At 48.8% G+C, this 27,765-nt stretch overlaps 1 protein-coding gene across 1 annotated transcript; it reads right to left on the bottom strand.

Annotated features, from left to right (window-relative positions):
- Nucleotides 1-27,765, bottom strand: PTGES (prostaglandin E synthase). Its single transcript, XM_050926190.1, has 4 exons — nt 27,703-27,765; nt 16,071-16,254; nt 12,487-12,569; nt 1-2,362 (listed from the first exon to the last, which is right to left on the bottom strand). Exons 2-4 carry the CDS (start codon nt 16,176-16,178, stop codon nt 2,113-2,115), a joined length of 441 nt encoding a protein of 146 aa, XP_050782147.1. The 5' UTR covers nt 16,179-16,254; nt 27,703-27,765; the 3' UTR covers nt 1-2,112.

Here is a 27,765-nt window from a genome sequence, read left to right as displayed (position 1 = left end):
CCTACTCCCCCACCCCCAAAAAGCAACAATGGGTCAGATCAAGGTCTCATTTTATCCAGCTCTTCCCTCCCTCCCTACACTTTGAAGGCAGAGGCAGGGTTGAAGAGAACAGGAGTCAGCTAAATGGGTCCTGAGACAGGGCAAAACCCAGGATGATTTAGAACCTCACCAGCTGCCCCTCTTTCTAAAAAAAGGGGGGTGGAAAAAATACTTTAACTCATCTTCACTTACAAGGAGGGAAAACTCCTAACCACAAAATTCAGACTGTACCAGGGAGGCCTGTTGCCACCCCCATCCCAAGCTCCTGATGCAGCAAGGGAGAGCAATCATCCCCTACCTGAACTTCTCTAGCCTACCAGGCTGCCAACACACCATCTCCAGCTCAGCAAGGGACATAATGGCACATGCCGCAGGGTTCCAGCTCCTGCTCCAATTTGCCCTTCCTGGCTGTGTAATTAACTCCTTGTTTGTCATGGGAGGGGAGCAGGAAGAGGACTAACATTATTTCCTAGGGTAACATCATCATGCAGTTGGTGAGAATGGCCCATCCTCAGGAGCAAAAGAAAACTGAACAGGAGAGAGAGACTCACCAGCTAGGAAGGAAGGCAGGAGATGCAGCCACTCACCAAATATGGCTGCTTTAGGGCTGCAGCTCCTTGGCTCTGCCAAATTTAAAGGGCCAGCTCCAGCAAGGCATGGTGGGAAGAGAGCTCCTTTAAGAAGGCAACCTTGTACCAGGGGAAAGTTAGGAGGGGCCAAGAGGTCACCCAGGAAAGCGCTGCTTCTGCCTCTGTGTGTTACATGCTTTAATAGCCCTTTTTATCCAAGCACGTCAAAGGACTTTGCTCCGAACAGAGGCACGAGGTGGTATTCTGCCTGGTTCACAGACGTATACAGAGAGGCATAAGGAATGGTAGAGAAGAGGAACACATACTATTCATTTTACGATGACTATATACTTCGTAACTCCAAGGAAGCACAAGAGGGGAACAGTGTAATATACGCAGGTTTGCGGTCTTCCATTCAGCCCTGCACCTCATATGAAGCTATGTAGAAATGACAGAACATCTAGGTACCTGTAGGAAATAGAAAAGGCCCAGATCCGTGCTGAGCACCCCAAACTCCTTTTCAGCTCACTGCTCTTTCCAGAACGGAGCCTCAAGATAGCTTGATGTGCCCAGAGCCAACTCCCCCTTCTCAAATGGAGCTGTCTGCTCTGGAGTTCACAGTCAAGTGAAATCTTGATCTCAGAGGCCCAGAGGAGAGCTGCCTCTTTGGATTGATGATGTAATTTGGGTTTGGAAGGGGGACCTGCACTAGTTCTGATTCCCTCTGTGTTTTTACTGCCACCCTCTGAAAGATTGAACCCTTTGGGTTCTGTTTCCTAGCAGAGATTTGCCCGGCAGTGTCAGATGCTGCACCACCAAATTGTTTCCTTCCCGTGTAGGAGATTAAACAAACAACAAACAAACAAACAAACAAAAGGAAAGTCAGGTCTCTCTAATCAAAGAGTAAAAATGAGGTTTTGGGGGCAGGGGTTTGTTTAAAACAAAGACTCAGTTTGTTCCTACTATAGCTTTTTCGCTACATCACCAGGTATTCTTGCAGAAGAGAGGAGATGAGACATCATCTCTCTTCACCGTACACACTCCCATCGAAGTGAGTTAGGGGGACCAAGTGTCTCCCGCTTTTCTCTCCCCATAGTGATGGGGCCAGGCTACTTAGAGACTTTTCACCACTTCCTGGTTTAGTTGTGTTCTTAACTTGGCGTCATTCCCTCTCCCCCTCAAGAACCCTCCCCCCAGGTCGCCAGCGAGAAGATTGGAAGACACCACAATGCTATTGCTGTGGTACTAATGCAGTGGCATTACTGAGTACTTAATGTACGAGCACCCAGCTGCGAGGAGCACATCCTTCCACCTCTGCAGCCTACTCCTGGAAATAGGGCCTTGCACACATCCAGAGGAGATTTCCCAGAGCCCTGAGCTCTGCCCAGATGAGAGATGCTGACACTGAAGCCACAGCAGAATGAGTCCTTCTCTTGGGAAAGCGGCAAAGGCGTGTCTTTCCAATCCACGTTGCAGCACCAGCAGCAGCGGGTTATCTTTAATGTTACCAGTGTGTGATGATCGCGAAGAGAATCTGCAGCGCCATGGAGAAGCAGGGCAGTTGTGCCACGCTGTAGGCCACGGAGCGTGTGGGAGCTTTCAGCCGCAGAAGGTATGCCACGGTGTGAACTATCCGTCCCACGCAGAAGATCAGGAAGTGGATCCTTGCCACGATGGGATTGGGGTCCAGCAGGGAGTAGACGGCCCCAAGGAAGAGGAAGGGGAAAATGTTCTCCATGTCATTGCGATGGGCCCTGGAAACGTGAATAGGACAAGTCAGGCTTATGGGGCTGCCTTGGAGTCCATTCCCTCCCACCAATCACTGAGCTGCCCAATTCTTCTTCCCACCCCACCCCCACACCCTAGTCAGTCCATATTGATGCCCCTGCCTTTCTGGACTGGATGAACTCCCCCTTGGCAGCCCAGCCGCACAGAAAACAGGATGGATGGCTTGCTGTTGGTCAGAATGCCACGGACTACTGGGGAGGAATAAGCAGCCGAAACAAGTGAGCCAAGAAATGAAGAGGCACCAAGATTTTCAAAGGGACCTGGTACTCAACTCCAGCTGGATTTCAGTGGGGGGGTTCGGCACCTCATTTTCTCACCCAGTAGCTTTTTAAGGCAAGTGTTATTAGTGATGAAAAACGGGGAGAAGTACAGAAACATTGTGATAGGACATCTGACTGAGTTTAGAGCCTACGGTAAGACTCATTTTTCCCACTAAACTCCCTCTGTCCTGCCCTGCCCCACCCCACCCCTAATGGAAGAGTTTATGAAACAAGGACAAAGCACTGCTTCCTAGAAGCTGGGGAAACCAAAATCCTGGATGAAACCTACTCACTACGTCAGTACACAGACGTGTGTAAATTCTTCCAAATTTCCCATGAGATGCCGAAAGGAAATTGAAGGTCCTCCAAGCTTTTACTAATTTTTTGACGCAAGTTTCCCTGACTCTGCCCCTCTACCCCCTCCTCTGGCTGGGAGAGAGTCTAATGGGAAGTGTTAGGCAACCTTAAGTATATGCAATGCTACCAGCCATCCCAATTTATATATAAAATAGTTACAGTTAAGATGACGGTCAAGTTCACGATGACCTGTTAGGGACCAATCCCACTCCCAGGGGAAGTCCATGGGAGTCTTTCCATTGGACTTAGTGAATGCTGGACGGGATCTTTGCACCACATTCTCTCTTTGAGCCCTCCATCCTATGAGGTGCTGAGTGCCCTCAACTCCTACTGAAATGAAAGGAGCTGAGGGTGCTCTGTATCTGATAGGATTGGGCCTCAAAAAATTAAGATCGGTGCAGGTCTCCTCCCAAAAGCCACTAGAAATGACCCTCCTTCACACTGCAGCTCTCAGCCTAGAGCAGGGGTAGCAAACCTGAGCCTGAGAAGAAGCCAGAATTTACCAAAGTACATTGCCAAAGAGCCATAGTAATACATTCCCCACCCCGCTCTCAGGGCCTCCCACCCCCCTGGCCGCCCTGCCAATCAGCTCCTCAGGCACAGCAAGCTCAGAGGAGGGGGCAGGAAGGGGCGGAGTGGGGGCAGGGCCTGTGGCAGAGACAGGGGTTGAGCAGTGAGCACCCCCAGCACATTGGAAAGTTGGCGTCTGTAGCTCCAGCCCCGGAGTCAGTGCCTATACAAGGAGCCGCATATTAACTTCTGAACACCCCTGGCCTAGAGTGTTAGTTCACAGAGACCTTCCCTCACCCAAAACCGCACACATAGAATAATCTCCACTTCAACTCTGGCTTCTGCTGAATGAATTGGGGCACTCCCCAAGGGGCATCAGCTTTCCCCATGGAGTCTTGTTTTCTGTGTCCTTGTTTATTTAGTCACTCAGTAGGTTCCTCTTTCCAGCCTGCAAAATCCCACTGCATTTGACAGGCAATTCTAACCTAATGCTGCTTTTGTTTGAGCTGAAACTGGTTGTATAAGTGGGGTCAGCAAAAGGAGTGGAGACAGTACAGGAAATAGGTGCAGTTTATTTCTCAAGTCCAGGCTTATACAACAAGCCACTTACATTTCATACATGCACCTTTAAATGGTCTGTGATAGAGATGGCAATGCACTTAGTCATCCTCTCACGGCTCAATATCCTTTGGGGACTGGGCCCAGGGGGAAAAAACCCTAACGACAACAGCCACGAGGAATGGAATGCTGGAAATTCAGATGCAGCGCTGAGTTATGAGGGTTGGGCCAGTCTACAAAATACCTTGACAGGTAACCGGCAAAAGGAAAGGCTACTGGCTTCTTTGCGATCGGTCTGAGAGGTTTTGCTTCTATTTTTCTGCTTCCCCTGCTTGTTTTAGCTGGAGGTCTCATTAGGGGACCTAGAGCAATGGGGGTGGGAGCTCTCTCAGCCCTTACCAGGAGATCATCATCCTTCCTTCCAACTCTCTGGTGGGCACAGGAGTTACATCAGTATTTAAAAGCATTTTAGGGTTTGATTTTAACAAAGAGGGGTGTTCTGACTCCAGAATAACTAACAAGCTTTAGCTATCCTGGTGTAAAAACCTAGTGGAGAGCGGGCACTGTGGTCTTACTGCAGATTAACGTACTGTGGGGGGTCAACATGGACAGGGGCTATAGGACTGACCTTCCCTAGCTCAGCAGGCCCTGCAGCTGGCCTTGCTAGCAAGAGAACCCATGTAGTTATGCCCCCATTAAACCCCATCCCCAACCACCTGCGTGTCAATGGGGACGAGCCTTGAACAGTTTGACCAAAACGAAACCCTTCATCTCTCAGTCAGGTTTCGCTGGCTTGGGACCTGTGATGTCATGAGCCTACTGGGTCTCTAGTTATCCACAGAGGCTTCCAGGAAGGGAGGGTAGACCAGACCCAAACTGCTAGTGTTAAAAGTAGTCAGAAAAAAGTCCTTTTTCCTATCAAAGAGGAGTAGTATAAACCCACTTCCCTGTCCCATTGCATGTCAGCTTTAAAATAACTCCTTCCCCTTATCCCCCAGAGATGACTGGTATCTCCATGTACCAGCCCTTACTTAGCCTGCAGGCTCTTTGGGGCAGGGACTCTTTTATTCTGTGCTTGTACAGTGCCTAGCATAATGGGACCCTGGTCCATGACTAGGACTCCTAGGTGCTACCATGATACAAATGAGCACAGCTGGTTGAATTTGGAGTTTCTGTCCCATGAATAATTCCCAGATTTTAAATATGATTTAATCTCAAATCAAGACAAAAAGTTGAAGTGTGTTGCTTCAGTTTGTATGAGATAGGACATCGTGTCATAATGTAATGGGCTAAAGCATGACATGAGCCATATGGCACACCACCACCACATGGCATGATGACACCACAACATGAGAGTGCATCATAGCCTGACATATCACACTCTGACATCATTACGTCATGGTAGGATATGAAGACTCATGATGTTCTGAGACAAGAGGTGACATTACATCATAATTTATAATACTACAACAAAAGTCAAATAAAACAAAAACCTACACATGCCCACAAACATTCCGATTCTGTCAAATCAGTATTTTTGAGGGCTGTCAAGCAATTAAAAAAATTAATTGCAATTAATCATGCAATTAATTGTGTTGTTAAACAATAATAGAATGCTATTTATATAAATATTTTGGATGTTTTCCACATTTTCAAATATATTGATTTCAATTACAACACAGAATACAAAGTGTACAGTGCTCACTTTATATTTATTTTTATTAAAAATATCTGTACTGTAAAAATAAAGTAATTTTTTTCAATTCACTTAGTACAAGTATTGTAGTGCAATCTCTTTATCATGAAAGTTGAACTAAAAAATGTAGGATTAAGTACAAAAAATAACTGCATTCAAAAGTAAAACGATGTCAAACTTTAGAGCCTACAAGTCCACTCAGTCCTACTTCTTGTTCAGCCAATCACTCAGACAAACAAGTTTGTTTACATTTGCAGGAGATAATGCTGCCCGCTTCTTGTTTACAATGTCACCTGAAAGTGAAAACAGGCATTCGCATGGCACTGTTGTAGCTAGCGTGGCAAGATAATTTATGTGCCAGATGCGCTAAAGATTCATATATCCCTTCATGCTTCAACCACCATTTCAGGGGACATGAGTCCGTGTTGATGGTGGGTTCTGCTGGATAATGATCCAAAGCAGTGCAGACCAACGCATGTTCATTTTTATCATCTAAGTCAGATGTCACCTGCAGAAGACTACAAAGAGTCTGGTGACACCTTAAAGACTAACAGATTTATTTGGGCATAAACTTTCGTGGGTAAAAACCCTCACTTCTTCAGATACATGGGCTCCATGATGATACAAAAGTCTCCATGCATCTGAAGAAGTGGGTTTTTTACCCACAAAAGCTCATGCCCAAATAAATCTGTTAGTTTTTAAGGTGCCACCAGACTCCTTGTTGTTTTTGTGGATACAGACTAACATGGCTACCCTCTGATACTTGACAGCAGAAGACTGATTTTATTTTTTGGTGGTTCAGATTTGGTGATGTAGTTTCTGCACCGGAGTGTTGCTTTTATAAGACTTCTGAAAGCATGTTCCACACCCCATCCCAATCAGGTTTTGGAAGGCACTTCAGATTCTTAAATCTTGGGTCGAGTGCTGTAGCTGTCATTAGAAATCTCAGATTGATTGATACCTTCTTTGCCTTTTGTCAAAGTTGCAGTGAAAGTATTCTTAAAACGAACATGTGCTGGGTCATCATCAGAGACTGTTATAACATGAAATATATGGCAGGATGCAGGTAAAACAAAGATCAGGAGACATACAATTCTCCCCCAAGGAATTCAGTCACAAATTTAATTAATGCATGAGCGTCATCAGCATGGAAGCATGTCCTCTGGAACGGTAGCTGAAGCATGAAGGGACATAGGGATGTTTAGCATACCTGGCACGTAAATACCTTGTTACGCTGGCTACAAAAGTGCCATGTGAATGTCTGTTCTCACTTTCAGGTGACATCGTAAATAAGAAGCAGGCAGCTGTACCTCCTGCAAATTGTAACCAAACTTGTTTCTCTTAGTGATTGGCTGAAAAAGAAGTATGACTGAGTGGACTTGTAGGCTATAAAGTTTTAAATTGATTTGCAGTTATGTAACAAAAAAACCCTACATTTGTAAGTTGCGCTTTCACGATAAAGGGATTGCACTGCAGTACTTGTATAAGGCGAACTGAAAAATATTTTAGTTTATCATTTTTACAGTGCAAATATTTGTAATAAAAATAACAAAGTAAGCGATGTATATTTTGTATTCTGTGTTGTAATTGAAATCAATATATTTGAAAATGTAGAAAAACATCCAAAATATTTAAGAAAATTCAAGTGGTCTGTATTCTATTGTTTAACTGTGCAATTAAAACTGAGATTAATTTTTTTTTTAGTTCAGCGTGTGACTTAACTGCCATTAATCAACAGTCCTAGTATTTTCCCTAACAGAAAACTCTGCTGTTGGAAATGTTGTGTCCAGCTCTAGCAACAAGCCTTAAGCAATAAGGCTTTGAAAGCCTGGATTTTCGAGGTTTCATCTAGTCTCTAGTCGACACTAGCCTTTTCCGTAGCATGGCAAGCCATAGCAGGAGTGCACCCTACTCACTCGCACCATGCTGCCCTCTGGCTATGTTATTAGCTCACTTGGCAGGCCTAGGTCTCCACGGCAAGGGTGGGGTGAGACGGACAATGAGCACTCGGCACTTTGAGCATTTGCACTGACGCAGAGATGCTGGGAAGAGGGAGCTGGATGACAGACCTCAGTGCCTTGCAGCTGCTTCCAATCACCACATCCCTATTTCCGAGGGAGACAGACGGAGTGTGCGCCAGAAAGTCCCAAGGAACCCAGTCACCATTTCCTGTTTCCCCATCCTCACTCCAGACCCGTAAATGCAGGTTTTATGTAAACAAGGCAACCACAGCCCGTGGCCAACACCTCAATCAAGCCATTTCCTGCCCCAAGCTGTCCAGGAGTGGGAAGGCAGCCACTGAGTCTGTTTATTTTTAATAAGGATTTTTATCTGCTGACTAAAAGGCCCAACCCTACTACCCAGTTACCCTCACCTGGGTGCCTCTGTGTCAAAAGCTCTCACTTCCTACCTGCCTTTTGCTCAGTAACATTCCCCTGGAGCCTGGCTTGGTAGCTAAGCTCTGTGGGCTAAATTCTTCTCTTGGTTACGCCAGTGTAAATCCAGAGCAACTCGCCGTAGCCTGGGCAGTCAGGCCATATTGCATGCTGGGTGGTCTCCATGAGAAATGAGGGGGCGGGGGGCAGTTCTGATTTTTTAAGTGCAGGTACAGTAACTCCTCACTTACTGTCCCGGTTAACATTGTTTTGTTGCTGATCAATCAGAGAATACGCTCGTTTGAAGTTGTGCAATGCTCCCTTCTAAGATCATTTGGCAGCCACCTGCTTTGTCCATGGCTTGCAGGAAGAGCAGCCCGTTGCAGCTTGCTGGTGGGGGCTTGGAACCAGGGTCAACAGGCAGCCCCCCTATCAGCGCCCTGCTCCCCTAAGCTCCCTGTGTTGCAGACGCCCAGCAGGCTATCAAGGCAGTTGAGCTGTCCCTCCCCCCACTGCCATATGCTGCTCCTGCCCTCTGCCTTGGAGCTGCTCCCGAGACTCCTGCTTGCTGTGGGAGGGGGAGTGGTAGAGGGGGGCTAATGTCAGGGTGTCCCCCTCCCCCTGCTCCTGCACCCCGTTTACCCCATCTTCATAGAGCAGGGGGGGACACACGACAGGGCTCAGGACGGAGGGAGCTTCCTGGCAGCAGCTGCGTCTCAGCTTGCTGATTTACTTAACAAAGCAATGTACTTTGAGTGGGGTCAGCACACTTAGAGGGGCAATCTGTCTCACACACACACACACAGAGTGTGTGTCTCTGTCTGCCGTGCTGTCTCCCCTCCCTTCATTCATGCTGCCTTGCAGAGTGTGAGGCCAGGGCAGGCCCCAGGCCCCAGCACACCAAGAGCATGCTTGGGGCAGCATGCCGCAGGGGACGCTCTTCCGGTTGCCAGGAGGGCGGCAGGCAGCTCCGGTGGACCTCCCGCAGGCATCCCTGCGGAGGGTCTGCTGGTCCCGCGGCTCTGGTGGAGCATCCGCAGGCACACCTGTAGGAGGTCACCGGAGCCGCGGGACTGGCGAGTGGCAGAGCACCCCCCACGGCGTGCCACTGTGTTTGGGGCGGCGAAATGGCTAGAGCCGGCCCTGTGTGAGGCCAAATTAACAACAATGAGTTAACCCTTGAGGGCTCAGCCGAGTGTTAGTTCATCATTTAGCAGCAAGGCATTCCCTGGGAAATATCCCTCCCTCTTCCACCCTCTGACTTCACCACCTCAACCAAGCTATCAAGCTTCCCAATCATCATTACTGTGTACAGTATTAATTATTTAAAACTTATACTGTGTGTGTGTGTGTGTGTGTGTGTGTGTGTGTGTGTGTGTGTGTGTGTCTTTTGCCTGGGGAAAAAAAATTCCCTGGAACCTAACCCCCTGCTATTTACATTAATTATTATGGGGAAATTGGATTCACTTAACATTGTTTCACTTAAAGTCGCATTTTCGGGAACATAACTACAACGTTAAGTGAGAAGTTACTGTACTCCACCCACACCAGTGTTGCTCCATCCCAGAGGCTTGACTCGCCCCTTGGTGCGTTTCTGTATAAAATGGCATCTTCCATGTGGCATGGCCTTGCATGTTCAGTGCGTGTGAGGTCAAATGTGTGGGTCCCACCCCATCGTTCCACATGGATGACTACAATTATTCGGTCAAGTCTCTCTCTCTTACACATACACACATATCTGAAATCACAGACTCCTCAGTGAGCTATATCCCTGAGCTGGTAGGAGTAGCAGGTTGTCATCCTCCCTGTGGGCACACACTAGGGGGCAACCCATTCTCACACACAAAGCTGCTCCATTACAGTTCATTTCCCCACTTCCATAAGCAACCCATCCCCAGAGCACACACCTCCTGCTCTGTACTTTACCGCAGCAGGCCTGAAAGGCAGGCCCCTAAATCCTTTGCTTACAATTCCTTTCCAGTTCCAGCTGTATATTAGTAAACAACTATAAATCTCCCCACACCCAACTCCAATTTCGCCACCATTTCTGCGTCATTCAACCAGTTTCTCCGCTGACACGTTGGAAGTCACAGAGAAAGAACAGTTAACTGCATCCAAGTTGCCTCAGCCACTAACCAGCCCTTCGCTCAACAAAAATAAACTCTCCGGCGCTAGCTATGCCAGCACATAGTGTCCTCCCAGAGAGACTTCAGCAGGAGAAATGGAAAGAAACAAAGGCAGCTTTTAGGCCAACTTTAATGCCGGGGCTCCTTATAAGGCTGCGGGATTCCAGACTCTCTGCTCGTTTTCCCTCAGGTCTCGCTGTCGAGCTCTCTCCAGTCCTTTTGTGGCTCACTTTGCACAACTCCTAACCACAGGCATCTCCTCCTCCCAAGCTGCGCTGAGCTGCTGGGGCTCGAGGGAAAGTCAGGCTTTGTCTTCACTTGGAAAAGAGTTCGCTAGCATTGTAACGTGGGTCAGTTAAGAGACAGCAGTTGTCTCTGTAGCCCAAGGTAGGCCCTAAGCTCTCCTTGGGGTTTGCTTTGACCAGCCAACAAGGATTAAAATTGCTCCTGCCTTGTATTCACTAGGGCTACATCTTCACTGCCAAAAAAGAGGGGATTTTTAGCATTCCCATCAGTTATCTCATGGAAAATTCCAGCAGAGGCAACGCACAGGCAGTTTGTACTGAGCCTTTTAACATAGCGAGGTGAAATCAAACATTATGCCCCATGGCGGAGCTTGCTTTGACACATCACAATTATAACTACAGAACCTTGTCTGCATTAACATTCTACAGTGACCTAGCTAACACACACACACTCACACACACCACACACACACACACACACACACCAGGGCTGGCTCCAGCTTTGTTGCTGCCCCAAGCAGCAAGAAAAAAAGAAAAACCCAATTGAGCTGCTGCCTAAGTGCCACTGAAGAGGAAGAGAGGGAGTGAAGGACCCACCGCTGAATTGCCACTGAAGACCTGGATGTGCCGCCCCAATAACGGATGGAGCGCCGCCCCAGGCAACTGCTTCCTTCGCTGGTGCCTGGAACTGGCCCTGGCTTAGGGCAAGTCTACACTACAAAATTAAGTTGACCTAAGCTACGTCGACATACAGCAATTGAATCACATTTACACTACGTTTCTTGTGTTGGTGGTGCATATCCTCACCGGGAGCAATTGTATTGATTTAAGGTGCTGGGCATTGTGGGATGGCTTCTGAAAGGCAGCTACAGTTGATCTAAGCAATGCAGAGTCTACACTGGCACTGCATCCACCTAACTACATTGACTTAATTTCTATGTCTCTAGCAGAGGTGCCATTATTAAGTTGGCAAGTTACATTGGTGGGAGTGACATTTTAGTGTAGACACTTACAGAATTAGGTTGCTGGAAGCTGCCTATCTCAAAGAGCTGGAAGGAACCTTGAAAGGTCATCAAGCCCACCCCCCTGCCCTGCCTTCACTAGCAGGACCAAGTACTGATTTTGCCCCAGATCCCTAAGTGGCCTCCTCAAGGATTGAACTCACAACCCTGGGTTTAGCAGACCAATGCTCAAACCACTGAGCTATCCCTCCCCCCGTTATGTCAACCTAACTCTGTAGCATAGACTAGGCCTTAGCTATGGTTTCACTGTCAAGTAAAACCAAGTTCCTTAATACAGGTTTTTAATTTCTCATGACAATACAGCGTCTGTAGGTTAATGCACTAGCCTGGCACCTTTTGGAGAGCTGGGTTCAAATCTAGCCAGGAGCACGAGTGAGCTCAGATTGGGGGCAGGGGTCTCAACCTCATTTGCACCCATTAGAGGCAAAACCAACATGCAATGTGACATCACCGACTGTCTCTTCTTAGACCTAGGACTGAAACGGTGAGCAAGGTGCACTGGCAGAAATGTGTGGGAGTCCAGAGCATTCCACTGTCAGAGCTGTGCAGGTATTAGGGGAGATTTGGGTCTGGCAGAGCTGGGGGTCGGGGGGCTGGGGGAACCTTAGTGCATTAATTCAAGACATGGCCACAGTCACCTGGGACACTCTGAACATCTGGACCCTAAGGAACCAGTTATAATGGGACCCCGGAGTTCATGGCTTTAGGACCCCAGGCATGAATCCATCCCTGTTTCATGAGCCAGAGCCTCCATTTAATATTTAACTAGCCCCAGCACTTGCTTCAGGCACCTGTTGATCAATCTATGTAGGTAATTGCCAAATTAATGAGCCCTTTGTTTTCCTTTCCCATGACACCGAGCAGCTGCCGAGGAGCGTTTTGCCGCACAAGAGGAATTCCAGCCATGTGCTGGCCAATGGAATTCACAGTACAGCACTTGCCTGCGGCATCGCTCCACGTCTGGGTCCTCTCGACAGTACTGCAGCCCTCCGTTCCTCAGGGCATCCTCTGGATTGGCGAAAGCCTGGAAGAGAGAATTGCCGTCTCAGAGGCGTGAGGAGATGCTACCCACCAAGACTCATGGGGGCATCAGGCGTAGAGCCCTGCACAGATACGACATTTGCATCTGCATCCGATTGGCGGCTAGCCGCGGATTTGCAGGGCTCCAGAACTAGGACGCTAAGTGCAATCAAGTTTGCTGCACAATGTGAAGGTTGCTCTATGAATAGGGAGCCAGGAAATGGGGAGTTAATGTTCCCATGGCAAGGCCAGCTCCTCTGGGCTGCACATAGCATGTAGGAGGTGATCCCTTTCTGTTCCTCATTAAGTGTGCAGCTTTTACACACAGTCTTGGGGCCTGCTCCTGCCAACTCCCCTGCACGTGATTAATTCAGTCACGTATTCAGGCCACTGGAGCATGCAAGTTGCTCTGACCAGCGTTTGCAGGATCCGGCTCTTTGGCTGAGATTGTCAAAGCTGCTTAGGGATTTGGAGACCCAGGCCCAGCTCCTCAAAGGTATTTAGGGGCCTCGTCTGCCTCTTTGGGCACCACTGACATGTTCAAAACAGCCCTCCAAGATCCCCATGGTGCTTACATTTCCACCAATCAGCATTTGAAATGCTGTCTAAGCCCTGATGTTGACCCACAGCTAGCAAGCTGCTCAGAGCCTCACTCAAGCCTAAGCCATGCAGGGCCCAAAACACAGGAATGCCTATCCTGCCAAAGGGACCCATCGGCGTGCTCACCCCAAGACCCAATCCCTGTCAGATCCCATTGCAGGAGGGCTGGATACAAGCCGCCAGTTGGTATGTGGTGGGGGGGAGAGCACAGCACCCCACAACGAGACAACTGGGGGCACAGGGAAAGCATGAGAGAAACACACACACACACACACTCTGTTGGTTTCCAGGGCATGGACTTGGCTTTGGAGCCTAGCTCCAGGAGATGGAGGCACCTATCTCTGACCTGCCAGGGGCACCAGGTCAGCTCTTAAAAATATCTAAGCCCTCTCCTTGGCATTTCGCTAATGTCTAGCTTAGATGAGTTGCCTTAGGTGCCTAATGCTTCCCATGCATTGACCGGGGAGCCGATGCACCTAGCTTGGGGCTGAGAATTCCACCAGGCCTCCGGCTGCCGCAGCACAGCAATGCTGAGCAGAGCAACATTTAAGTACCTTAGTGGGTACTGGGGCCCAGATCTTCAGAAGTCAGTGGGACTCGGGAGAATCTCAGCCCTAGTGTTTATTGCACACAGCAGCAGTGACCGCTATTCCTTGGGGTTTCCATTCTCGCCCCCTTTTCCAGTTACTTACAATACAGTCTGAAGCTTTTGAGGGCTGAGGTTTTCAGACGTGGGATGAAATCCTGGCCTCGTTGGAGACAGAGCAAACCTGACTCCAGGGGGACCAGGATTTCAGCCTTTTCATTCATTTGTTCGGAGGTTCAGGGAGGAGGAAGTGATTGTCTCAAAAGGCTGAACCGTATGCGAGGGTGAGAAGGAATCCGCATATTTCTAGTGCCATCATATCACCACCACCTTCAAACAGAGCCCAAGCATGGGAGAGCAAGACAGGTCAAAGCGACCAGGATTGTAATCAAAGCCAAAGGCGACACCTGGGAGAGACAAGAATGATCAGATGCCCCTCCCCAGATGCCTGGGGGTGGCACATTCAGCAGGGACCCGCAGCAGCAAAAGGAGCAGAACATGGGGTCGCCCCGCCCCCAGCCCTTCCACGCAGCTGTGTCTCCTGTGTGGGTCTGTACAGCCTCACAGGTGGGCAGGGCTGGGGGCTCGGCTGGGGGCAGTACAGCCACACTGGAGGAGCTGCCAGCGTGGGGCTACCCAGCAACCCCATGTTCTGCTTCTATCGCCGTTGTGGTTCCCAGGAGAGCCCAGCGGCTCAGAAATCAGTAGACACTGAAATTGGTACCCAGCGCAGCACGGGGACAGAGCACCTTCCCCTCTCAGGTAACGTGGAATGGGGAGGGGACAGGGAGAGCTTAGGGTCCCCGGGCTGGGGACGGGGTGGGGAACAGTCACATGGAGGGGGTTCACGTGCCCCCCTTTAGCTGGTGTCCCCTTTTCTGTGCCACCTGTGAGTCACCCATGATCAAAGCCACACTGCAAGCTTAACTCAATTTCACCACCATGTGATCTGTTATATAATACAGGAGATACTTCACCTAGCACTGAAATGCAGCCGCCTCTGGGATGGTACACGGCAGCTGTTTAATAGTGCAATGCAGTGATAAAAAAACCAAACAATTGCCAGAAATGGCAAAGAATTCTGTGTCCTATGAAATCAGAAGGGGTTTTTTGTTTGTTGGTTTTTAGAAGTACAGCTATCATACAACTTCCTGAACTGGCATTTGATTCAGTAGCTTTAATGTGCCTTTTGAACTTACTGAGTCATATGTACGTAAAGGATAATTATCCAACTCACTGATCACAGAGTTCAGATTTTGATAAATAGCCTGTCCCCACATATGTTACAGGAACTGCTATGCTGGGATCCATTTACAGCAGTGGCAGTCTGGTCTTGCAGCACAGAAAGGACCCGACTCTGTTCCTTAAACATTCTAGAGCCTTGGATTTTAGCAGGGCTGAAGCACAGTGCAGGGAGATTGAATGATTTGGGATTGACAGTGCAAGCCCAAACCACGTTAAGTACATCAGAGTTACAGCACAAAAGTACCAGGTCCTCACAGTAGTTTTCACAGCGAGAGAGAGTCCTAAAAACAGGCCTGTTATTACACACACACACGCGCGCGTGCACACACACACACACACACACACACACCTTCACCAGTTTCCAGTAGAAATTTGACTAATATTTTTGAACTGCTTTATAGCAGATTTCTCTTTGTTGCAGGGCATTTGGTTGGGATTTTTTTTTTTTAAAGGAAAAAGGACAGAATGTCCTAGCAAGAGGAGAAAAAACATGAGCTAATGTTTGATTGACTTCCGTTGACATGTCAGGCCAGCTTTTCTGCCTGCACTAGGAGAATACTTCTGTTCTACTTCCCAACCCCAAAACAAGTTCCCTCTAGACTTGTTTACCTCCTCAGAAGTTAGGTCCTCCTGTAACAAACACAAGTAGGAATTCAGCCTTTAAAAAGCCACAAACAGACTCAGAGTTGTTTTTTGTTTGTTTGTTTGTTTTGCTATTCACTTAAACAACATTTTTAAAATTAGTTTCTTACAGACAAACTGTCAAACTGATAGTTAGTGAAAAGGCTGGTTCCAAAAGGAACTCACCTGCATGGCATTTCAGATTTGCAAATGACTGTTTATCTTTTTGAATCCTACTCTAAACATGTTGCAGATGGGAGGGAAATACTCACACACCACTCCAACCTGATCTACTGCAGCTACAAAATAGTTTCCAACTTGCTTCAAAACCTCAGTAAAAGCAGTCAGCCACTATTTAAAGGCTCAAACTCAACCCTCCGTAGTTGCAGAAATGCTAACAGAAACCCCAAAGCAGCGCAGGCAGTTCTGGAGTGCAGAAAAGCTGGAACATACCTTCTTTCTGAGCCTCACTTGTCCTGTAATAATGGCGAGAACATACATTTTTATAATCAAGATTGTGCTGTAGAAAGTAAACGATGCAAACACTTCATTTTCCATCATTTTCCAGAAAGGCAGGAGAGGATTTGCTTTTCCTTAAGCAGGCTGCAGCCACTAGCAATCTCAGTTCAGAGTGATTCTGTGAGAAAAGGGGATGGATCACTGTTTTATTCAAGTCTAAACATAAACTTCTACACCCACAGAGCGCCTCTTGCTTGGTACATCCAGCACTGCAAGAGCTATTCCACTCTAAACTGCTCAAACATATTCGAATCCCTCAGATCTATAGATGCAAAGAATCCAGTTAGCAAAGACAGACACCCCTGCCCCCAAACACACACACTTTGAACCCTAGAACGGACCCACTCCACACCATTTTCATAACATATTGGTGACTCTATGGCTAGTAATAACAGCAAGCCCTAGCCCTTTTTCAGTGCTCCAAGTGGGGCATTTTTTACAATATATCTACAGCTATCAGGGGGGTTTGATCCCCGACCGATAGAGATGTGCTGGCACACAAGCCCCCAGTGTAGCCACAGTTACCCCGGCCAAAATGTGCTTTTGCTGGTACAGCTTTGTTACGGTTCTGGAGGGAACCGAACCTGCTCAAGGGAGTTCTGTCAGGTCTCAACCCGTCCAGTACTCACCTCTCAGTGGGAGGCAACCTGCATCCCTCTCCCTGCAGATCGGGGCTTTAGGCATCCAGTCTCCCCACGATTCACTGCGATTAACCCAGCGGGGCAGACCTTAGCCCAGCACCTGTGGCTCGCTCACGTTCCAAGGTCAATGGCAGCGTCACCAGTGACCAGCCAGCCTCCCCCGAGCAGTTTATTTTAGCACCCAAGCACTGCTGAGAAAGCAGGACAGCAGTCTACCCACATGCTAGCTTACCTGGTGTCACCCTCTTCCACGGTACCCTCTAGGTCCAGTCCTTCAAATCCTACCAGCAGGGCTTTGCCCTCTTGCTTCCAGTTTCAGATCAGTGCTTCGGATCTAAGGGGGGGTCACTCAGCCAGTTCAAGGTGACCCTTTAGCCACGAAAACTCGTGCATCTCCCTGGGCCTCTTGAATCTGCTCTGACCAGTCTGTACTATTCCCCCCAGGGGCTGCTACTTCTCTGGAGAGACTGACCTGCCTGGGATTTGCAGTAATTAGCCCCTCATTGATATTAATGCCTGGGCGAAACTCAGCTAGAATATAGTTCCTCACTCACACAGACACAGGGTTTCATGGCAATTCCCTGGGCGTCTGGCACCTTTTGCGGGGTACAGGGCTTGCCACACTCCACACGGCTCCCGAAAGCAGCGACATGTCCCCCCTCCAGCTCCTATGCGTAGACACAGGCAGGGGGCGCCACATGCTGCCCCCGCCCCAAGCGCCGCCACTGCAGCTCCCATTGGCCAGGAACTGTGGCCAATGGGAGCTGCAGGGGCAGCGCCTGCAGACAGGGCAGTGTGCAGAGCTGCCTGGCCGTGCCCCCGTATAGGAGCCAGAGGGGGGGAACATGCTGCTGCTTCCGAGAGCTGCTTGAGATAAGCACTGCCTGGATCCTGCACCCCAACCCCCTGCCCAAGCCCTGATCCCCCTCCTACCCTCTGAGCCCCTCAGTCCCAGCCCAGAGCACCCTCCTACACCCCTAACCCCTCATCCCCAATCCCACCTCAGAGCCTGCACCCCCAGCTGGAGCCCTCCCCCCCACACCCCAACCTCCTGCCCCAGTCTGGAGCCCCCTCCCACACCCTGAACTCCTCATTTCTGGCCCCACCCCAGGACCCTCACCCCCTCCGGCACCCAACCCCCAATTTTGTGAGCATTCATGGCCCGCCATACAATTTGCATACCCAGATGCAGCCCTCGGGCCAAAAAGTTTGCCCTCCCCTGCTGTAGCAAGTACTGATGTGGTCTATTGTAGTACTTGGTGGCAAGATGGCTCAGGGGAGGGGGGAGCGGGAAAGGGCTAAGAAAAGGGCTCTATAGGGCTGGTACCAAGCCAAATAGCATCACATTTTTCAAACACACGCGCGTGACTGCCCTGGTTTAATGAGACAAAGCAACATGCAACCAACATGCCAGTACGCAGGAATCAAACCACATCTTGATGGATCTGCAGTGGTTCTCAACCAGGGGTTCGCGTGCCCCTGGGAGCATGCAGAGGTCTTCCAATGGGTACCTCAACTCATCTAGATATTTCCTTAGTTTCACAACACACTACATAAAAACAGTAGCAAAGTCAGTTTCCTACAGACAATGGCTGGTTTATACTGCTCTATAAACTATACACTGAAACATTAGTACAATCTTTATATTCCAATTGATTTCTTTTATAATTTGTGGCAACAATGAGAAAGTCAGCAAGGTTTCAGCAATAGTGTAGCGGTGACACTTTTGTATTTTTAGGTCTGATTTTGTCAGCAAGTCGTTTTGAAATGAGGTGTAACTTGGGGCACACAAGACAAATCAGACCCCTGAAAGGAGACAGCCACCTGGAAAGGCTGGGAACCGTTGATTTAAAATAGCTAAACCAGGTCTGGTCCTAAACCAGAGATTTATTTATGTAGAAAATTGGGTAGACTCTTTTCTCTGCTTGGGTCGCTAATCCAAGCTTCCCTCCCACAGCTGAAGAGTGCCTCAAGGACCCTAGCCCAGCCCCAGGATATCATCAAGCCTGTTAAAGAGAACAAGTGAAGGGTGAGTTAGGGCAGGATGTCTTGCTTCTCAGCCTCCAATCCCCAAGGAGCTATTTAGACCCACAGGCTCACTGAGGCAGGGAAGCTGCCATGTTTGTTCTGCTCCTCAAATGTAACCTTGAAAACAATGAGTTGCTTAGTGTTTTCCGGCTGGGATCAGAGCTGAGGAAGCCGTTTCTGTCAGAGTCATTCATCATTCCAGGCCACGCAGCAGCCTCGCACGCAAGTTTCATACTCCGTAGGCCGCAGCGGAGCACGGACCCTTCCCTGCCCCCGTCCAGCATAGCCTCCACTGTTGAGGGGTGGTCTGTCCTCCTGTGCAGCGCATCCATCTGCTGTCCCTTCCCACGTTCGCAGCAGGGCCTGGATCTATAAAACCCACCAACAGGCCAATCAAGCCCGAGAGCAGGAAATTCACATCCGTTACTTACATATTGGAACTGCAGCTGCTCCTCTGGCAATCAGAACAGCATCACCTCCTGCTGGCTGATTAGTCGTTTCTAGGAGGGGCCACAGGTACCACACTCAGGGAAGATTTGTTTTTTTTAAGCAACACCAGATACTTGATGCATTTGGAAGGCAAGAAACCCAGGGCTTTTCCCAACTAGCTTATGGGCCCAAGTTAGAAGATCCCAGGGTGGCAAGAGGTCAGGTTGCACGCAAAGAGTAGATTATCAGAAGAGCTCAAAGCCAGATTTTCCAGCACCTCCCACGGTGCTGCTTATGGCCAGATTTTCAACTGAGCTCAGCACCCAGCATGCACCAATCCCATTGAGCTCTGACCCATCTCGTTTGGGAGAGAAGGAGGCAGGCGGGACACAAGCCAGCAAGGGGCAGCTGGTGAAGCAGCATGTGGTCCTGTGTTTAGCAACCAATCCATTGAGGATGGGCAGGAAAGGGGGATGTCTGAAGCAAAGCCCCAGAGCCACAGAGATTGGAAGGGTTCATCATTCCCCACTATCACATTTGGGGAACGGCAGCTTGTCAGCACCCACCCCCAAGTCACAGCCACACTGACTGCAAATGCCAGACTTTCTTTCCTGGGAGCTCTGCAGCAAGGGGATGGAAAATTCCCTTTGCTGCTGGCCCTGTGAAAGGTGGAGAAACAATCCAGGCCCAGAGTCACAAGTCAGCCTAGGTATCAGCTCCACTTCCCCTCTGCTATTTACAGAGAAGTGGGGGCTAAATGACCTTGACTTCTAATTAGTTGGCAGATGGGAGGAACACACCAGCAAAGCAGAAGAAGGGCAGCAACAGGAGACATTCCCTTAGGAGCTTCTAGCCAACACCACCTGGGATTTTCAAGCCGAGCCACAGATGGTCAGATCATCAGCTGGTAAACCAAGGCAGCACCGTTAAACTTTGTGAAGTAACGCCAGCCAAGGATCTGACCAGAGATTCTTAGGGACAGTAGCGTCCTAATCTGTATTCTCATTTCTGCTGCTCCCCCCACAGCCCCTTTCCTTCCTTACAAAGTAACTGGTGTGTGGCACAAAGCATCAGCAATACCTGGAATCAGGTTCCCACCAGCAGACAAACTAGCCCGTCTCCTTGGCGCCTTGGGTGTGGCTAATTTCCTCCTCCTTGGCTTTATTAAAGGGTCACCGGGAGGCCACAGGTGCCTTGGCGCCAGGGACCAATTAACCCAGACAATGCATATAAATCATCCATGTACATTTCAATCAAGTGAAATAAACAGCATGCAGAGTTTATTTATGTATGTGTAGATGGGGTAGATATAAATGCAGGTGTATGTGTATATATACATATATATATTCAATGCCATCAGGTAGTGCACATAACAATCTGTAGTAAGCACATGTTTTTTTCTCTAATGTTACCCTCTATTCCCATCCCATTTTTGATGCTCTCTCACATTGTCTCTTGCCTGCATTTGCTCTCAGTCCAGCAGTCGTGGAGCTCTGTTGATTTCGAGGCGGCACTGTGCCGGTGCAGAGGGCTGCCTTAGGATCATTATTGGTATTTCTCACTTATATTGGAGTAGAGCCCAGAGGCCAAGCAGGTCGAGGCCCAGTTGCACTAGGTGCTGTGCGAACATACAGAAACGACAGCCCCTGCCCCAAAGCACTTACAACCAAAAAGAGCCGCGCCTCTCGTTGCAGGATCACACTCTCTACAGGATTGAGCATTGACCGTGAGCTCTTTGGCCCAGAGCCTCAAAGGGTGTGTAGGTGCCTACTCCCCTGAAAGCAATGGAGATTAAGAACCTAAATACTTTTGAGGACCTGAGCATTTTGCCACCCCAAGCACGACAGGCAGGCTGCCTGCGGGAGGTCCTCCGAAGCTGTGGGACCAGCAGACCCTCCGTAGGCAAGCCGCCAAAGGCAGCCTGCCTGCCGCCCTCGCGGCGCCAGCAGAGCACCCCCCGTGGCTTGCTGCCCCAAGCATGCGCTTGGCGTGCTGGGGCCTGGAGCCGCCCCTGTTTGGGACTGGGGCGTCTTCCCAGGTTTCATTTTATTCTCTACGCTTGCTTAAACAACTTGCTATTAAAGGGACACTCTGGCTGCAGCATGCCCCTATTCTACCTGCCTCCCACCTGGGCAACATATACTGCAGCCTATGGGCCTAGCTCACTCTCAGCAACACTGGTATCAATTCAGAGCAACTCTGCAACTTACATGGAATGACTTTGGGTTTACACTAGTGTAACAACAGGTCTGCTCCTGCCAGGCTTACTCACACGAGTAGCCCTTACTCACAGGAATAATTCCATTTACTTCAGAATGGCTACTTAGGTGAGGAAAGCCTGGTTTCGAGTAGCAGACGTAAGGGGTCAGGGACCGTTTCTCTGTTGTGTGTGTGTGTGTGCAGTGCCTAGCAAAACGGGATCCATGACTGGGGCTCTAAGGCTGCCTCAGGACAGATAACGATAATACACGCATTGGAGCAGGGGCTGGGTCTGATTTACCTGCCCATAAGGCACTTACACCACAGCCAGACTTCCGCTACAGACATGCGCTGAAGGAGTTCAGGATTAATCCATGGGGTTAGAATGACCCAGAGGATGAGGGGAAGGCAGTTTCAAAGAAAAGCGAAATCAATTACTGTGCTTTGGAAGTGGACTGGTTATTCTGGAATACAATCGCCTTCATTCCAGACCACTGCGCACATGGGGAGTTACTTTGCTATACCTATGCTCAGAAATTTCCCCCCATGTAGACAAGGCTGACAAGAGAGGAGTGACTCGGAACCATACACCTGGGAATGGAGCTGTGCAAGTATGAATTCGAGGGCGCGGTGGAGAGTTAATCTCTCTGCTGCCAAGATCAGCCCTGCAATCAGACATCTAAGAGCTGCAGCATGGAGGTGCTTGCAAGGCAGCTGAGTTTTAATAACCCAGGGTCACCTTAAACCAGCATTTCCGCAACTTTTGAAAAGTAGAGTCCCAGTCCAGGAAAACAAACCCCATCTCTCTCTCCTGCAGTCCAGCCACGCAGTAACAGCCTCCTCATCTTAATCTGTGTTTTTAGGTGTTTGCACCCTGTCCCTTCCGCTGGGAAATGGTGGTATAGATCTCCAAACAGTCTTTTTCTTATATGTTTTGGTGAGCAGTGAGATACTTTTAGCACCTACAGAAATGAATGGTGCATTTCACACATCTCAGTGGTCAGGCTCTCTGCAAACTCAGGCAGATATCAGTTATGCATGGGTCACGTTTTGATGCTTTTCTTTGCAACCATAAAAGCTAGAGGCTTTTTGAATGAAAACTAAGACTCCTCAGAACAAATGAGAGGTCTGTCCATGTCCCCCCCAGTTAGTCCTTTGTGCCCCCTGGGTGGCACGCCCTTCACTTGGAGAAAACTGCTTTAACAAGCGAAAACAAACAACCATGTCATTTTCTAATCTCTGCTCCTCCATTGTGGCTGGCAGATAGACTGCTAGTTTGAGGAGATGGGGACTATGGAAGGGGCTTCAATCTCTCTTGTTATGAGCGTCACATGGACTCACTCCACAACCTCTCTCTCAGGGTGAAAGAATTTCTTGGCTAAATCACATGAATGTGTGCTGGGACACAGAACAGCTGCAGAAGATGGGACTGAAGCACAGGGTTTAGTCTAGTCTTATCTCTCCCCTTGCTTTAGCATTTCCAGTATTCACAGCTGGGTTTTAAAACCTGGATCTGAGTAAAGCAACACCTGTAATTCTGGGAGAGATACGCACTGGGCCAGGGAGGGAAATCAGGAGTCTGCTGGAAGCCAGCCGCCTCCTCTACTTTTGCTCGGACATGAATATGGCAACCACCATCTGGTTCTGTTCCAGAGAACTACATCACCTCAGGAAATCATTTCTATAAAAAATGTAGAATGTGCCTCACATTGCTGCCTTGAAAATGGACTTTTCAGCCAAAAATATAACTAGCAATGTTTCTAAACTGCTGAAATTTACATGCATCTTTAATCTTTGACCATATAGAACAAACCTCTTCATCTCTGCTTATGCAACCTGAAACTGTTCCCAAGCGGAAAGTACCTTATAGATTGGTGACTCTGAGACAATGCTATACTAATCTCTCCCCCACTAAAACAATCTACGACTCTCCTGCCTCTCACTTCATGGCTGATACCGAAGATTCTGCAGTGAGAACTTAGTTGACAACGTTGTTGATGAGAAGAATGCCTAACTCTTATATAGCACTTATCAGTAGATCTCAAAGCGTGTCATGATATATAATGTATTTATTCTCATCACACCCTTGTGAGACAGGGCAGCGCTATTACCCCCATGTTACAGATGGGGGACCTGAGACACTGAGAAGCTGCGTGACTTGCCCAAGGTCACACAGAACCCCTGTAGCAGAGCATGGAATTAGACTCAGGTGTCTCACGTCCTAGGCTATTGACCTAACCATTGGGCTGTCCTTCCCCAGGCAGATCCAGTGTGCTCTCCTGTTGTGTAACAGGCTGTGGAGCACTAGCAGGCAGAAACACTTGTCTTTGTCTGTCAGATCAGCAGCCAGGGACCAGAGACACACAAGGAACCTGATCCAAAGGGAAATCAATTAGAGTCTTCCCACTAACTTCAAACAGCTTTGGATCTGATCCATCATCCCTCTCCTCGCCCTCTGTGCCCACACTGGGGAAGAAATGTCATGTGGCTTCTTCTCAGATGGGTCAGCAGTGGAACCTGCCATGATGGTATTTCAGGTTTTCATTGGCTAGTAGCAAGGTTTTGTGGTGACCATCATCACTAGCTCCATGCAGGAGGAAGAGGAAATCTGGTCCCCGGTTCTAATTATGAGTAGTTCCCCTCTCCCATTCAGTGCCTTCAGTCCTCTTACTTGGTCCTAAAGGGCTGGTCTGCCGCGGCATAGCTACCTGTCTGAGCAGTGTGAACCATCTAGCCCCCAGGTGCAGACAGCACTAGGACAACAGGAAAAACCTACTGTCCCTTGGAGCAGGACTCTCTACACCAAAGCGAGAACCCCTCCTGTTGGCGTAAGAGGCGTCTACATTGACGCGATACAGAGGTGCAACTATAGGGCAGCAGATGCACTGCTGTAGCCTTTGAAGTGTAGACAGGCCCTGACTCTGAGCCAGGGGCATCACGTGCCCCTCCAGATTCCTGCCAGGGTTTAGATCTTCTTATTTATTTAGTTGTGGGGAGGGGGTTCAAAATCCATGCCACCCCTCATCCCCACTATCAACAGTTACACGTCCCCTTTCTGTCTGAGCCAGCTTCAGATTCTGTTCTCTTCCTCCACTGCAAACGGGGGTTGTTTTAGCTGCGTTGTTTGTGGCGCCACTTGCTGGACGCTCTCGTTATAGTTACCACAACTCTTGCTCTTCAAGCTATTCATTCTGGAAAGAAAAAAATGAATCCCCTTCTTCTTTTAAAAGCTGGGGCTTACAGGTGCCACCTCTTCAAAATCCGAGAGGAGATGCCGCTGAAATCCTGCCTCCTGCACAGAGACACAAGTGCCCTTCAACCCCGCTGTAAATTGCAGTGCCAGGGTAGAACTACAGACATAGTTACAAAGGGCCTAATTCTAAGCTCAGTTACACCGGCGTAAATCAGAAGCCAGTGGGGTTACACATCCATTAAGGTAGCATGAACCAGATCAGAGTCAGGCCCGAAGGCAGCAGAATAGGAACTAGGCCTGGTCTATACTAAGGCCGTAGTTAGGTTGAACAAGCCTCTGGTGTAGATGCGGCAAGGTCAACAGAAGGATTCTTCCATCAACCCAGCTACCGCCTCTTGGAGCTACATTGATGGGAAAACCCCTTAGCCGCAGTAGGATTTCGGTAACACTCCTGCAGTGCCATAGCTGTACTGCTAGAGCTGCTGTAGTGCAGACATATCCTATGTGAAAATAATGAGCATAATTTATCCACTTCCGGTAGAGGCGGTAGCTACGTTGCCAAGAGAAGCTCTCCGATTGACAGAGTGCTGTCTGCACTGATGGATTTTTCACACCCCTGAGTGATGTCATTGTACCAATGTACGTTTGTAATGCAAACCTGGCCTCAGTGTCTTGTGCAGCACCATGCACGTTGTCTGAGCGTAAATAATATTGAACAAAAACCCTTGGCCAAATATATCCCTGGCGTAACTCCACGGTTTGAATGGGACCTGGATTTGGCCCAAAATGATCTGGGGGCTCCCATGTTGAGTAGCGAGACCCCACATTAATGCTTACAGCAAGTAGTAAATCCCTGGACTAGCCCTCCCTAGGTCTCTTCTCAATGAGAATGAGCCTGGAGAAAGAATCCTTGCTAGTTCTCTTAGAAATCTATGTGATACCTTACGGTTCTGCTCCTCAGGAGATGCTCTTGTGTCCATGGCTTGTGCTCAAACATCTCTGACTCCTGAGGGATTATAGAATTTCAGAGCTTGTACCAGGCACTGGGGGTACGCGACTTCTCTGAAATGGAATGTGTTCATACCACAAGCATTTACACAACAGAACACCTCTGGTCCAGCATGACAAGCATCTGTTAGGGCAGCCACGTTAGCTGAAGTTAAAAAGAAAATACTGCCCTATAGGTCAGAAGATGTGAATGGAGAGATAAATGGAAAGGAAGGGTTGGTTAGTGGTCAGAGCTGGGACTCTTGGGTTCCATTACCCACTTTTCAAATGACCCACTGGCTGACTTTATGGAATTAACTTGGCTTCTCGGTGCATTTCCATTCAGGGCAGCCCATCCCCAAGCTTAATTCCACAGCCATTTAGCCACAGATTTGAATATAGTTCACACAGGCTCATAACATCTCTTTTCTTTATTTTTTGGAACTTTTCCTTACCCATGAATAAGGTCTTCTCTGTGGCTATCAGTACAAGCCCATGACCTCTCTTTAGAGCAGCTGTAAGCACTTACACCTCTAAATCATGCAGAATTGTCAGCTGTAAAATTCCCATCTCACTAATGTTCATTTAAAAATAAATGGTGATCAGAACTCTGCACACATCAGTCTCTTTGTGACGGGGGTAGACTAGTCCCAGAGGCCCCTTGCTAGAGGTCTCAGGGTCCTGCAATACCCTCCCCAAGAAAAGAGTAGTACAGGAGTCCTCCAAGTAGCCTAGAGTGGCTGCAGGGGAAGCAGCCAATCAGGGCCCAGAAGGGCCATATAAAAGGAGCTGCTGGAGTCAGTGGAGTGCAGATGGTGCTCCTAGCTAGCTAAAGGGGACTGCAGAACCATAGACAACCCAGGACTGGGGGAGCGAGGAAGAGCCCCTGGCTGGCTGCTGGGCCTGAATGTAGAAGAGCCCTGAGCTAATGGTGAAGGCTTGATGAAGGCTGGGGCCATAGGGAAGTGGCCCAAGGAACTGAAGGTGGTTTCGTTAAAGGAACACAGTGGCATATAGCTGCTATTCTTAGGGTCCCTGGGCTGGGACCCAGAGTAGTGGCTGGGCCTAGATCCCCCCACAACCCCAAATACTACTAGGGAAGTGGGCCTGCCGTTGAACTGAGATAAACCCCCGGAAGGGGAACTAAACTGCTAAGAGGCCCAGCTGGGGCCAGAACAGACCAGAGAGGGTGAAACCATTGCCTCCAGGGAGGAAGCCTTGGGGGTATGGCCCGATACCATGGCCGGGACTATTTAAAGACTACAGACACACCTGGCTGGAAGGGGCACTCAAGAGAGATGGGTGACACCCCATTCTACTCTTTAAGGGACAGAACAATTGCATCTGCCCAGAGAGGCAGTGTTGCATAATGATGAGATCAAGGGACTGAAAGTCAGAATGCCTGGGTTCTCTTTGACTCTTCATTGCATGATCTTGATGAGTCACTGTCATCTCTCTGTATCTCTTCTTATCTATCTGCAGCATGAGGAAAATGATACTCCCCTCGCTGGCAGAGGGTGATGTGAGGCGTAATTAACACCTTGTAAAGCACTTTGAGATACTTTACAAGAAAGGCAATGTTGAAGTAGAAAGTATTAATTAGGATTAATTCCCTCTGCTCATCTACATACACAGTGAAACAGCTGGACTAATGGTGGAGGTCATATTCAAAACACCACGAAGGAAGAAACCCACATCTCTCACTCTGTCCCCTATCTAGGGAATACATATCTTTTGTTTCCAGGGAAGCGGGGCTGATGCCAGTGGCTCTCCTCCTACACGGATGCTGTCACAATGAAAAGAACATGATCAGCTGCATCTGGAAACTGGACTGATCCAACTCAGAGGAACTTGGAAAGCTGCCTAAGGTGCCACAGGCTTGCCTCGGGGCTCAGTTTAAATGGAAGGGCAAGACTGGAGCATCCTCTCCAACTGGGAGGAGGCTCCAGCCTTGCTCCTGTAGTTGAATTTCACTCTCAATAACAACAACTGCTATTTTTCTAACTTGCCTCCAGACTCTTCTATTCTTTTACTCCAAACACATCAAGGACCTGGTGGAAATAGAGGGCCTGATTCTGCTCTCACTTACCCCAGTGTAAATCAGGATTCTTCCAGTGAAGTCGATGGAGTTACACCTGCATAAAACCAGTGT

Source organism: Gopherus flavomarginatus, chromosome 17 (genome assembly GCF_025201925.1).
Source record: "Gopherus flavomarginatus isolate rGopFla2 chromosome 17, rGopFla2.mat.asm, whole genome shotgun sequence".
NCBI lineage: Eukaryota > Metazoa > Chordata > Testudines > Testudinidae > Gopherus > Gopherus flavomarginatus.
The sequence above is the reverse complement of the archived record's forward strand: the minus strand, read 5'-3'. Positions and strand labels throughout refer to the sequence as shown.